We start from the raw sequence: 15,098 nt of genomic DNA, 5'->3' as shown, positions 1-15,098 counted from the left end.
TGCTGACAAAGTAATCCACAGACAACATCCTGGTTCCAATCTCTAATGATCAGGGCAGTTGCGACAAAGCTAGCCAAGTTGTGTATCCTATTGGTTGTACATGGTCGCTGCCCCTGACTAGTCTATATTATTTCTCCATTCCCTGAATCTATAATGGCCCCTGCTTCCTTTAGAATGTCTATTCCAATGATAGTGCCCTTGTTATTTGTACAGTCCCAGAAATACACTGGAAGCTGCACTCCAGGTTCGAGTACCTGCTTTCACTGTTTTCCCTCCTACACCCTTAATATGAATAGCCTGTCCAGCTGTTGGCAAGGGTAGGTCAGTTATGAATACTAATGCCCCCGTGTCCACTAAAATATTGTTAGGGGGCCTACAATGAAATACTGCTGAGTATATCCGTGGGTCAACAGTGCTGGCAGTGGGGACGGCCGCCTTGTTTTCTGACCTAGAAGCCATCTTCACCAGCTGTGATCTGATTGACAGATTGGTCATTGACAGGGTGAGTGATTACATGTCTGCTAATTTCACCTGTTTTTTTTTTGGACACTGCCTCCAACCATGTCCCTATAGGACACAACTGTACCATATCAACATCTATTCCAGTAGTTCCTTGCTTCGTGCCCTGGTTGCTGGCAAACAAAACAAACCCTCTGGGACATCACAGCAGCTGCATCCACTTTACAAATTCTCTCGCGCTTTCTTTGGTCTATCTCACTGGCTCACGAAACTATTGCAGAGGTCGACCTCACCGTTACTGCTAAATCTAAAACTTCCTGGTGGGGTGAGCTCAGGCCTTCCTTCATCATGTTCAGTAAGACTGGGTTGTCCCTGCCTGGATTATCCAACACTGAATACTCATACGCTGGATACTTATGTTCCACGGTTATCTCATCAGCTCTTTGAATCATTGCCATTATTCTTCCCCAGTTACTCACTTCTTTTTCAAAGCTTGCATTCCCAGCAGTCGTCCGTGTACCATCCCATACCCCCTGAGCCATACTGTCCTGTATATTCTTCAGGTACTTTGCTTTTATCAACACATGTTTATCTCTAGGGTGCATCCAGTGAATTTCAATCATTTCCTTGAGCTTGAACCGGAATTCTGAATTCCCACATGCAACTTTAAGTGAGGGTAACTCTGACAAAATGCTCTGTTTCTCCCTGGGATGAAGGGCTTGTGAATGGTCATAATCAGAGTCAAGGGCTGGCTCGGATCATCAGGGTTCTTGACCTGACGTTGCCTGACCTCAATAGGTGCCACCCTGACAGATATATCTGGGTGAAACCTCTCCCTAAATTATCTCCACACTATGCAAAATATAAATGAGGGGTACCAGTTAAACAGCATATACTTAAAACCACAGAGTACTACTCTGCAATGTGCCCTTTTGAGCACCTGAACTCATGATTCCCACTGTATTCCTTTGCATCACTTTTGCAAAACATTTATGCTAAAAATGCAGCTCCCTGAACGAATATACATGCTCCCATTCCAGCATCCCGAACCGTCGGTAACCACCCTTTGCAGCTGGTGGCCTCGTCTCAAAGTTCTATCTTTTACATAAGCACACTTGCATGTGTGCACACACTTTTATATCTACCAGTGCTGCTCTCCATGTTCGTGATACCTCATGTTCCTGTGTACCACCAACCCGAACAGATCCAACTGAGTGCTAATTTTAAAATACTCACCCACTTAGACTGCCAGGATTGCTGGCCACACAATAGGTCGCACGAAGGTATCCCTCTCCTGACACCAAATGTCGTTGTGTGAATGAAGTCACTGGAGAAAAGTACTGGTAGATAGAAAATGACTTTTTTTACTTGACAAAACAAGTTGAAAGGTCTGATGGCCCAAAGTAGGGCTTGATATTGAGTGCCAAGCAAAGGACAACTCCATGTTTACAATGTACAGACAATGCTTTATTTGAAACTACATGTAACCTTCACACCTCCTGATTCACATCCATACCACAGATATCCAAATGAATTTTAATCAGCACTGTCTGGTCTGGGATTCAGGGCTTTTAGGAATCACTGTTCAGAGTTGCACTCCAAACTAAATCCAGAATACATTTTCAGATGTGAAGACTGGTAGCCAAAGTCAATTGTTAAATATATATGTCCTAAACCCAAAAATTGCTCTATGTGTGTATTCACATCCAATGATAGGTCTGTTAAGTGGTTGTAGATTTGGAATAGTATACCATTAGGTTTAAAGAAATCTGATGAACACGAAAGTTCTAATTAAAAATGCAATTTTTAAAATGGACTAAACCAAGTAAAACAGATGTTTATTTTGTGCTACCACTGAAACAATGAACAACTGTTTAAAGAAACAATAATTAAATGCAAGAGTAAGAGGACAGGTTGGAGAGTGTAAGAACAAGTCACCAGCAAATATTTACAACAATTAAAATTAGCCAACAACATTTCAACAACTATCCCCTCTCACCTCATCAAGATAAAATCAAGAACAGGAATTTTGCCTTTTCCATCCACCCAAACCAAAACTAGGAAAACACTGACAACTGAAGAACTGTGCTTAGAACTAAATTTGACATTTCCATAGTTTGTCAAGCTTGAAACAAAATCAGTAGTGCAGTGCTAAAATCGAACCAACTAACTGTCTTCAAATATATCCTCATCCTCCTCCTCATCAGAGTCCTCCTGGTATTGGACAGGCTTTTTTGCACGACCTGTTGTAACTCTGGGTGCTATATCCATGTTAGCAATGAAGTTGGAGTCTCCAGCATTATCAATATGGAAACTGTCATCGTCCAGCATCTTGGATTTCTAAAAAAACAATAAAGATAAAAAACTGAAGATTTAGGTCATGTTTTATCAAGTTGAGTAATGTCAAAAGCACAAAATTTTAAAAAGAAATGCAATGGTTACTATGGACTTTCCAAAATCAACAGCAAATACATTAATCAGCTAAGTAGCAGCATTCATTAGCACTCATTACCTAATACTGCAACAAAATAATCACCACCAATTTATGACTGACACCACAGTAAGCTGGAATGACTGCTCAAATATAGTTTAAGTTTGTAGCAATGTCCAAATTCATCCCCTCATATGCTAAAAGATGGACTCAATCTCCCAATCCAGTTCACTGCAGCCCTTGCACTGTCACCTGCACTGCATTTTCTCTGTAATGGTAACACTCTATTCTGCATTCCTTTCTTTTTTTTTACCATCTCACCGTACTTGTGTGTGGAATGATCTGTCTGGATGGCACACAAAGAAATAGAACTATGCCATTCAGCCCATCAAGCCTGCTCTGCTATTTCATCAAGATCCATTTCCCTCTCAACCTCATTCTTCTGCCTTCTCCCTATAACCTTTCATACCCTGACTAATCAAGAACCTATCAAACCTCTGCCTTAAATACACCCAATAACTTGGCCTCCACAGCAGTCTGTGGCAAAGAATTCCACAGATTCACCACCCTCTGGCTAAAGAGATTCCTCCCCATCTCAATTCTAAATGGACACCCCTCAATTCTGAGGCTGTGCCCTCTGGTCCTAGACTCCCCCACTATCCTCTCTACATTCACTCTATGCAAGTTGTTCAATATTTGATGGGTTTCAATGAGATCACCCTTCATTCTTCTAAGTTTTATCAAGTACAAGCCCAGAGCCATCATTCTTCAAATGATTACCCTTTCATCCCCAGAAACATTCTCATGAACCCTTTCCAATATCAGCACACCCTTACTTAAATAAAGGGGCCCAAAACTCCAAGAAGCCTCAGCATTACATTCTAGTCCTCCCAAAATAAATGCTAGCATTGCATTTGCCTTCTACATCATCGTCTCTTCAGCTACCTCTTTTAGAACCCTGGGGTGCAAGTCCATCTGGTCCAGATAACTTATCTACCTTCAGTTTCCCAAGCACCTTCTCCCTAGTAAAAGCAAATGCACTCAACTCTACCCCTTGACGCTCGAACTTCTGGCAGACTGCTAGTGTATATCTGGAGAAAAAAAAATTTTTTTTTTGGTTTCCTGTTTGATATTGGCTAGCTTAGCTTCATATTTTATCTTTCTCCTCCTTGGTTTCTGTTGGTTTTTAAAAGTTTCCCAATCCTCTAATTTCCCCCCTAATTTTTGCTCTATTATATGTGCACTCTTTTGTTTTTATGTTGGCTTTGACGTTCATTGTCAGCCACAGTTGCATTATCCTGCCTTTAGAATACTACTACTTCTCTGGGACGTATCTATATCCCGCACACTCTGAATGGTACCCAGAAACTTCAGACATTGCTGCTCTGCTGTCATCCCTGCTAGTGTCCCCTTCCAATCAATTTTAGCCAGCTCTTCTCTCATATCTTGAATTTCTTTTATCCATTGTAACACTAATACATCCAACTTTAGCTTCTCTCTCCCATGTTGCAGGGTGAATTCTATTATGACCACTGCTTCCTAAGGATTGCTTTCCCTTAAGCCCCCTAATCCAATCTGGTTCATTACACAACCAAAATAGCCTATCTCCTAATGGGTTCAACCACAAACTGCTCTTAAAAGCCATCTTGTAAGCATTCTACAAATTCCCCTTCTTGGCATCTGGCCGGATTTTCCCATTCTATCTGCATATTGAAATCCCCCATGGCTACTATAACCTTAGCCCTTTTGCATACCTGTTCTATATCATGTTGTGATTTGTAGCTCAGACCTGCTACTGTTTGGAGTCCTGTATATAACTCCACCAGGGCCTTTTTAGCTTTGCAGTTCCTTAAGTCTACCCATAAGGATTCTACATCTTCTAATCCTGTGTCACCTCTTTCCAAGGATTTGATTTCATTTAAAAAAATATATATAAAACAGAGCCACCCCACCCCCTCTGCCTACCTGCCTGTCCTTTTTGATACAATGTGTATCCTTTGATGTTAAGCTCTCAGCTGTGATCTTCTTTCAGCCACGACTCACTGATGCCCACATCATACCTACCAATCTCTTAATTGCGTTACAAGAGTATCCACGTATTCCGTATGCCTCATGCATTCAAATACACCTTCAGTCCTGTGTTCGTCACCCTTTTTGATTTTGTCCCCGTAACACTGTAATTCATTCCACTGACCGCAATTTTGCTCCATCATCAGCCTGTCCCAATAGCCTCACTACATACTGCTTCTCTGCTTGTACTGCCCTGTAACTTCAGTTTCCATTTCCTGCCAAATTAGTTTGAAACTCTCCCAATAGCTCTAGCAAACCTGCTGCAAAGATATTGGTCACCCTCAGGTTCAGATGTAACCCATCCCTGTTGTACAGGTCATGCAGTATCATCCCCAGAAGAAATCTCAATCATAGAGAAAACTGAAACCTGACCCGCTGTGCCAGTTTCTCAGTCATGCACGCACCTGCCAAATCATCCTATTCTTACCCTCACTGGCTCATGTCACAGGCAGCAATTCAGAGGATGCTACCCTGGAGTTCTTGCTTTTCAGCTTTCTACCTAGCTCCCTAAATTCTCTCTTCAGGACCTCCTCTCTTTTCTTACTTATGTCATTGGTGCCAATATGTACCAAATCTTCTTGGCACCTGGGAGGCAATGTACCATCCAGATGTCTGTATTGCATCTACAGAGTCTTGTGTCTACTCCTCTAACTATGGAATTCCCTATAACAACTGCAGTCCTCTTCTCCCTCCTTCCCTTCTGAGCCACAATGACATACTATGTACCCAGCTGCTGCGGCTCCCTTCGATACATAGGATCAGCATTTGGTCATTTGGCCTATTAAGTCTGCTTCACCATTCCATCATGGCTAATTTATTAACCCTCTCAAACCCCATTTTTTTTTTTTACCTTCGCCCCATCCATACCTTTGGCCTCCATGGCTGTCTGAAGCAATGAATTCCATGGATTTTCACTCTAAGTACATTTGGCAAAAATAAACTGCACTAATTCATATTAAAATGTCACCATGGCCACACCACAGCCTGCAATTTCTAAGAGGAAACACTGACCAGGCAAAAAGAATAAAATAGTATGAGTATGAGGTGAAATCACAAGTAGAGCTTTCCCCCTTTAACTAGCTGGTGACCTGTCAAGCATGCAGGTCTCAAATTGACCAAGCCATTATACAAATGCCCCATTCTCTCTTGTCCAAATTTAATTCCCCAACCCAATTATCTAATTAGATTTGTGCTTTGTAAATTTAACAAGACAAAAATAACAATCCACTTTAAATTAAAGCTTTTAAAAGCAACGAAAAGGACATTTCACATCCTTGTTGAACTGAAACCAAGCCAAAATAAAGGAAGAGCAGACTGCTAATCTACTGCATCAGGTGGTTTTCTTCATTACATTATTTATGCGCAATGCAAGAGTACTGCAGTCTCAGCTGTTGCATTTCACTTTAAACCGCAGCCTCTAATGCTCTCAGTTGGACACAAGTTCCCACCTCACTTTTTCTAATAGCAAGAATATTAACCCACAAGTAATGCTTTGACGAAAGAAATGAATGCTATTAGCACAATACTTCTTGGAGTATGCTGGGAGTAAATTAGATGTTGTGCTTCCTATATCCCAAAATTGAAAAGTGCTCTACAGAGCTAGAGCCAAAGACAAAATACACAAGAGTAGGGTTCATGAGATGAATGAGCCAAACTGTCTCGATTTGCATTTGTGCCTACTCCCAGGTGTCTGAAAAGCAGACTATAAGCCACCTTTATGTTTCGACCATCTCTGGATGAGGAATGTTTTCCTCAAATCTCTTAAGCCCTTAATTTAAACCTATGCCCTCCAATCAGACACTGCTGAAGGGAAAGGTTTCTCATCCTTATATACAACCCCTCAACTTCTGTATTAGTTCCTTATAGCTTATATTCTCTAAACCAGGCAACATCCTGCTGAATCTCTTCAGCATTCTCTCCAAAGCCTCCACAAACTTCCTTCAAAGCAGTGATCAGAAATGCACACAATGCTTCATATGTGGCCTAACCAAAGTTTTTATGCAGCTGCAAATCATCTCCCATCTGCGCACAGCCTCAGGATAGAGGGGCGCCCTTTCAAAACAGATGTGGAGAAAATTCTATAGCCAAAGGGTGGTGAATTTGTTCTTGATTGGGCATGGCATCAAAGGTTACGGGGAGAAGGCCCGGGAACTAGGGTTGAGGAGGAGATAAAACAAAAAAAGGACCAGCCATAATGGCGGAGCAGACTCGATGGGCCAAATAGTCTAATTCTTCTCCCATGTCTTTGACTTTTATACTCAAATACCCAACAATGAAGGCAAGCATATCATGACATCTCCTTGTCAATGTATGTACTTCTATTGCCATGATGAGGGAGCTGTGAATTTGTACCCCAAGATCCCTTTGTATATCAATGCTCCTTAAGAACTCTACCAATTACTGTATAATTTCCTCCTCCATTTGGCCTCCTAGTTCCTTAAAAACATACTCACCATAGATATGATAGAAATCTCATTGTTATCCATGAACCCCTATATTATAGTTCCATTTTGTTAACTTCAAAGATGTTTAAGTTTAAAGGTAATCAAAAAAGATTTAAAAATAAAATCTGAAACAATGTATCAACACTCACTTTGGTCTTAGTGGCTTTTACAGGTATGGTTCCAAATCCATCTTCCGAATCTGAGTCAACGACCTTCTTTCTTTTGGGTACTTTAGCCTTAGCAGTCACAACTTTCTTTGGAACTGTGTCTTCATCGGATGATAGGTTAATGCTTGTTTTAGCAGGCAACTTAGCAGGTTTTGGAGCTGCCTTTTTTTTGGTAAGAGCATCAAAGATGGAAGGCTGTTTCTCATCTGGAAATAATTGCATTTTGTTTAGACCAAGTTACTGAGTGTAATGTTACTTTGTTACTATACAATGACAGTACAGCAAATACAACTTGAACTGTACAGGAAATGAGAATGTAAATGAGGACAAGTCCCATTTTGCTGACTGAACTGTTCAGCTGAGCAAAGTCTGCAAGTGATAACAGTTTTACCTCCTCTCCAATAGTAGGGACCAGGGAAATCAAAGCCTAAGAAATTCACTAACACTTGTATATAATTGAGATGATGGTCATGGGCCTGTCACTTACAGCAGCAAGAATGTAGGCAACGGATTGAACTGAAGCTAAATTAAGCAAGTTGATTCCACGCATGATGTGCCAATACAAATGGAGCAAAAGAAAACAAGTTCAAGGGGTGTAGAGCCAGGGAATTGACCAAGGGCTTGCTGCCAGTCTTTCACAATGAGCACAGTTGACACCTAGGTCAGCTGCTGAGCCAAAGCCCTGATGTTAGACCAGGGGATAGGCGGGAGCTACCTTGGATTGTGAGCTTGGGAGTGAATGGGAGGTACAGTTTGTACCATAAGGAAGCTTACTGATAGATGGGGCCCCCAAAAAAGAGAACAGGAGTAAATCAAATGATTTTACGAGTTGAACAAAGACATATTCAGCCCCCACAGAACAAGGATTAATGAAATCCAAGTGTAAAAATTGCAAGGTGGAGAGTATGCTTTGGAATGATGTGGACTAACTTCTCTCAAGAAGAAACAAGTATTACATGAGTCATTAAATGTGCATCTATTTCAAAAGTAATAAGTGTACAAGCGTGACCATGCAGTTGTAAGCCATACCACATCTTTACTGGCTTGGGTTCACTTGCCTTTTTTAGAAGTGGTGGTGGGCTTTTTACCAAGAACACGTTTTTTTGGTGCTGCTTTGTCTCCAAGAGATTTGGCTGCTGGTTTCTGGATTGCTGCTTTAATAAGTTCAGGTTTATCTTCTTTTTCATCTGCTACATCATTCTGCATCACTGCAGCAGGCTCATCAGAATCAGAGGAGAGTGAATCGAGTATGTTTTCTCCAACTGTGACAAAAAGATAGTTCAAGATATTTTCATTTAAATATTACACCTTATATTTACATTAATAGAAAGGTCCTGAATCTTTAAAAAATTCAATACCTGTGTACCATAAAGACCAAATACTTTCCTCAAAGCGGAAAAAATTTAAAAAAGTCTTTTTTACTATCTCAATGGATCATTTTATTTTAAACATACACAGGCTTAAGATTATAATCATAATTAATCAGTGTCATATCATACCAGATTATGCTCTGGAAGACTGATCATCGCAATCATGTTTAACAAGGTAATCAGGCAGCACTGGAAATTTTACTAATACCTGCATAGTTTAGAAAATACAAGTCAAAGATTATCATAAAAGTCAATGAAGATCAATTGCAGAGTACAGGAAAGGTATGCTCCCGTTATAAGGACAGATAGGTATGGAACGATAAGAGAACTGATGAATTTAGTCAAACAGTAAAAGGAAAAGTATGTAAAGCTTCAGAAGTTAGGATTAAACGAAGCACATGAGCATAAAAAAAGCCACAAAAGAACTAAAGGGAATTAGCAAAGCCAAGATGGACCATGAAAAGTCATTGGCAAGAGGATTAAGGTGAATCCTAAGACATTCATCAGGAGTAAGAAGATAACTAAGGAGAAGGTGGGATAAAGGGTGGAACATTTGCTTGGATGTTGAGAATGTGAGTGAGGCACATAATGAGTACTTTGCTTCAGTATTTACCAAGGAAAAGGATATGGAGGACCAGGAGATCAGTGCTGAGTGTGTAAATACGTTAGGGCCATTAGAGGTCAAGGAGAGTAAGTGTCGGGCTTCCTAGTGAGAATTAAGGTGGCCAAGTCCCCAGGGTGTGATGGGATTTACCCCAGGTTATTGAGGGAGGCAAGAGATGAGATTGCTGGGCCCTTGACCATATCTTTGTGTCTTTAGCCACAAGCAAGGTTGTAGAGGACTAACAAGTGGCTAATGTTCTACCTCAATTTAAGAAGGGAATAAGGGATAATCCTGGGAACTATAGACTGGTGAGTCTCATGTCAGCTGCAGGGAAATTGCTAGAGAAAATTCATAGCGATAGGATATATAGTATAAGCATCTGGAAACCCATGGGCTAATTAGGAAGAGCCAGCATGACTTTGTGCTTGGCAAGGTCATGCCAACTTGATTGAGTTTTTTGGCAAGATGATGAGAGATTGATGAGGGTAGAACAGTGGATGTTTGTCTACATGGATTTTAGTAAGGCATTTGACAAAGTCCCTCCTAATCCAGAAGATTAATATGCATGGAGTCCACAATGAATTGGCTGTTTGGATTCAAAACTGGCTTGCACATACAAGACAGAATAGTGGTTGAAGCGACTTATTCGAGAGTGAGGTCTGTACTTAGTGGAGTTCTGCAGGTCTGTGCTGGGACCTCTGCTGTTTGTAATGTATACAAGTGACCTGGATAAAAACGTAGATGGGTGGTTAGTAAATTTGCAGATACCAAGATTGGTGGAGTTGTGGATAGTGTAAAAGACTGGCAAAGAATACAGTGCAATATAGATCAGTTGCAGATATGGGCTGAGAAATGGCAGATGGAGTTTAACCCAGATAAATATGAGGTGTTGCACCTTGGTAGGGCAAGTGCAAGGAGGCAATACACGGTTAAGGGCAAGATCCTTAAACAGTGTTGCTGGGCAGAGAGATCTTGGGATCTAAGTTCATAGCCCCTTGAAAGTGACTACATGGGTCAATAGGATGGTTAAGGAGGCTTATGGAATGCTTGTTTTTATTAGTTGAGTTCAAGGTCATGAGGTTATGTCGCAACTTTAAAAAACTGATTAGGCTACATTTGTAGTATTGACTAAAGTTCTGGGCACCTCGCTATATGAAAGATGTTGAGGCTTTGGAGAAGGTGCAGAAGAGGTTTACCAGGATGCTGCCTGGTTTAGAGGGCATATGCTATCATGAGAGGCTGGATAAACTTGCATTATTTTTTTCTGGAGTGCCAGAGGCTCAGGGGAGAACTGAGCATATTTACAAGATTATGAGAGGCATAGATTGTGTAGACAGAGCATCTGCTTCTCTGGGCTGATGCATCTAATACCATAAGGCACGCATTGAAGATGAGAGGGTGTAGGTTCAGAGGGAATGTGAGGGTCGTTTTTTTTTTAAACTCAGTCGTGGATGCCTGGAACACCTGCTTGGTATAGTCATAGAGGTAAATAAATTAGAGGCTTTTAAGAGATGTTTAGATAGACACATGGATGTAAGGAAAATGAAGGGATATGGACATTGCGTAGGTGGGGGGGGGGGGTGATTCGTTTTTGTGTATTCTTGATTTGCTTCTGTAGCTGTGCTGTACTGTTCTCTGTTCTATATTCTAAAGTCATTATAAGACAATACTCAGGAGAGTGGGATTAAAGAAAGCCTTTTCTGATTGGATGCTGGTGACTAGTGTTCCACAGGGGCCTGTGTTGGGACCATTTCTTTTTACGTAATATGTTAATGACTTAGACAACAGGATTGATGGCTTTGTGGCCAAGTTTGTGGATGATATGAAGATAGGTGGATGAGCAGGTAGTTTTGAGGAAGTAGTGAGATTACAGTAGGATTTAGATTAGGAGAATGGGCAAAGTGTATGTTCAAGCACTTTGGTAGAATAAAAAGGTAGACTGTTTTCCAAATGGAGAGAAAATTAAAAACTGAGGTGCAAAGGGACTTGGGAGCCCTCCTGCAGGATTCCATAAAGGTTAATTTGCAGGTTGAGTCAATGATGATGAAGGCAAATGCGATGCTACCATTCATTTTGAGAGGACTATAATATAAACGCAAGGATGTAATGTTGTGGCTTTATTAAGCACTGGTGAGGCAGTGGTGAGCAGTTTTGGGCCCCTTATCTAAGGATGTGCTGACATTAAAGAGGGTTCAAAGGAGGTTCACAAAAAGGGATTCTGGGAATGTCAAATAAGGAGCATTTGATGGCTCTGGGCCTATACTCACTGGAATTTAGAAGAATGAGAGGTGACTTCATTGAAACCTGATGAATGTTGAAATGCCTCGATACAGTGGAGGTGGAGAGGATGTTTCCTATGGTGGGAGGGGGTAGTCTAAACACAAAAGACACAGCCTCAAAATAGAGGGGCATCCTTTTAGAATGGAGATGAGGAGGAATTTCTTCAGCCAGAGTAGTGAATCTGTGGAAATCGTTACCACAGGCAGCTGTGGAGGTAAGTTATTGGGTATATTTAATGCAGAAGTTGATCGATTCTTGATTAGTCAGGGCATGTAAGGGTATAGGGAGAAGGCAGGAGACTGGGACTGAGGGGAAAAATAAATCAGCCATGATGTAATAGCAGAGCAGACTCAACAGGCCAAATGGCCTAATTCTAGAAACAGAAAACCTACAGCACAATACTGTTGACCCTCCTTATCCACAAGGGATTGGTTCCGGGACGCACCCCCCCCCCCCCGATACAAAAAAAATGTGGATGCTCAAGTCCCTTATTTAACCTATCTCAGTGCGGGTGGACTTTTGGACCCTGGGGAGCTCTGGAGCGTTTCTGTTCCATTGACAGAAAACAATCACGACTGAAAATAAAGTGGAAATAATAAAACGGTCGGAAAGAGGTGAAATGCCATCGGTCATTGGAAAAGTGTTAGGCTACAGTTGGTCAACGATCGGAACAAGTTTAAAGGATAAAGTCAGAATAACGGAGCGTGTGAAAGGCCCTGCCCCGATGAAAGCTACAATTATTACTAAGCAATGTAGTGGTTTATTTATTGAAATACATACGTTTCTTAAGTGTTTTATATGCATAGAAAGGTAAAATAAATGCTATATACTAAGACAAACGTTTGACTGACACTAAATAATACCGGATGTACCTGTTCCGACTTATGTACAAATCCGACTTAAAGACTGCCTGTACTTTAAATTACCTCTAGATTTCTTATAGTACCTAATACAATGTAAATGCTATGTAAACAGTTACAGGTGTTCCTCGTTTATCGAATGTTCGCTTTACGACACCTCGCTGTTACGAAAGACCTACATTAGTTACCTGCTTTCGCTAACAGGTGTTTTCACTGTTACAAAAAAAGGCAGCGTGTGCCGAGCAGCCAAGCTCCTCCCCCAGAACTGCATTCTAGCCAGCATTGCTTAAACACGTACCTGTGAGCATTAGCGATGAGTTCCAAGGTATCGGAAAAGCCTAAAAGAGCGCGTAAGGGTGTTACACTTAGCTTAAAACTAGACATAATAAAGCGTTTCGATCATGGTGAACGAAGTAAAGATATAGTGAGTTTGGCTTATGGAAGTTGATCAAGATGATGTTGAAGAGGTTCTGGCATCCCATGACCAAGAACTAACAGATGAAGAGCTGATACAATTGCAAGAGGAAAGGATAACAATTGAAGCTGAACACATTAGCGAACGGCCCTAAAGTGAAGTCGTCCAGGAACTGAATGTGAAGCAATTGCGTGAGATTTTTGCTGCGATTGACAATGCTACAATGATTGCAGAAAAGTATGACTAATTTTGACAGGGTACGTAGGTTTAGGGCATATTTGCAGGATGGTTTGAATGTTTACAAAGAACTGTATGATAGAAAAATGTGCGAGGCTAAGTAGTCAAGCATACTGTTGTTTTTTAAGCCTTCCACATCAGCCACAGCAGATGACGAAACTTGACCTTCAACATCGAGGCAGGCAGACACAGGTGACCTGCCTGCCCTGATGGAAACAGATGACGATGAGATGACACCCCAGTCTCCTCTACCTCCCACCACCCCAACCTCCAACGACTCAGCCTGACACAGTGTGCTCACTGTTTTCTCAGTTCCGGTAAGTGAAACTACACTGGACGTACATTATTTCTACTTTATATAGGCTGTGTATTTTTATGAGTTATTTGGTATGATTTGGCAGCTTCATAGCTTAAAGGTTACTGGGAAGCGTGCTTCTGCCAAGAGCGCTTGCGCCGAGTGTTTTTGCCACAAATGCTGCCGAGAGCGCTTGCGTGAGATTTTCGCTACGGTGGACAGTGCTGCAATAATTGCAGAAAAGTATTCCTACTTTATATAGGCTGTGTATTTATCAGATAATTCCTGCTTTTACTATGTATTACTGTTATTTTAGGTTTTACGTGTTATTTGGTATGATTTGGTAGGTTATTTTTTGGGTTGCGAACGCTCACAAATCTTTTCCATATAAATAAATGGTAATTGCTTCTTCACTTAATGACGTCCCGGCTTACGAACCGTTTCATAGGAATGCTCTACCTTTGAATAGCGGGGGAAACCTGTACTGTATTGTTTAGGGAATACAAGAATAAAAAGTCTGTACATGCTCAAACAACGAGTGCTGGAGAGAGAACTTCTAGGTTTTCCCAATCTGTGGTTGGTTGAATCTGTGTATGTGGAACCCGTGGATAACGAGGGCCGACTGTACTCAATGTTGTGCCGAACATGTACTTCTGCTTCTATATCTTATGGTCTAATACACTTATTTCGCAGTTTGAAGTTAATATCGCTTCATTATAAATTTTTAAATTTTCTGGTTCTAGTTATTCTATGAAACACTTTGTGCTCATTACTAAGTCAATATTTTGTCCTGAGGGTAGATGAAATAATTATCCCCATGGTGAGCCCAAGGGTTGCCATTGCAAAGAATCAGGAACCAAGTACTTACCAATCTGCTGTGCAATGCAATACCTCATCTTCAACATTTATAAAATCAGTGGCAACAAAAACAAGTATATGGTATTCATATGAATACTCAAGAGTTTACAACTAAATGTAATGGGAAATTAACAATACATCAAATACAATACATGTACACTTAAACTTCCCCCACCCCCAACAGGCACTGTCTTACTGGCATCCTGTGCCACAGCAGTTGAATTTGCTTTTATTGAAAAGCAGAATTCTGTAAGTGCAATAACTTCGACATTAAGTCAACATTTCTGTAATAAATTTTCCCCATCCTTTATCACTTTTAGTTTCCTTATGTTTTAACAGTACAGGTCCCCCCCCCCCCCCCCCCAGTTTACAAATGTTCGCTTTACGCCAATTCGCTTTTACAAAAGACCTACATTAGTAACTTGTTTTCGCATTAGGATTTGCGCTTTTATGATTATGTGCCAAGTTTCATTGCTATTTCACCACAAGAGTATCAATCATAACAGAGCCCAATTATCAAGAAATATCTTTTATAACACAATGTATTGTTTTCCTGTTCGTTAAACAGGGGTCAGCAATACAGGGCAAAGATGAAAAACAACATCTTC

At 40.9% G+C, this 15,098-nt stretch overlaps 1 protein-coding gene across 3 annotated transcripts in view; it reads right to left on the bottom strand.

The window, feature by feature from the left end:
• Window positions 1-2,280: 2,280 nt before the first annotated feature.
• The window catches only part of top2a (DNA topoisomerase II alpha), a 46,273-nt gene continuing 33,455 nt past the window's right edge, over window positions 2,281-15,098 (bottom strand). For all 3 annotated transcript variants that reach the window (XM_059956416.1, XM_059956418.1, XM_059956417.1), the window contains 3 exons: window positions 8,630-8,833; window positions 7,554-7,777; window positions 2,281-2,799 (listed from right to left, as the gene is read on the bottom strand). In XM_059956416.1, the coding sequence (XP_059812399.1) occupies window positions 2,626-2,799; window positions 7,554-7,777; window positions 8,630-8,833 (602 nt within the window). In that variant the 3' untranslated portion in view covers window positions 2,281-2,625. The remainder of the gene's footprint in view (window positions 2,800-7,553; window positions 7,778-8,629; window positions 8,834-15,098) is intronic.

The sequence above is a fragment of the Hypanus sabinus genome, chromosome X1 (genome assembly GCF_030144855.1).
Source record: "Hypanus sabinus isolate sHypSab1 chromosome X1, sHypSab1.hap1, whole genome shotgun sequence".
NCBI lineage: Eukaryota > Metazoa > Chordata > Chondrichthyes > Myliobatiformes > Dasyatidae > Hypanus > Hypanus sabinus.
This window is presented reverse-complemented; position numbering and strand designations above follow the sequence as displayed.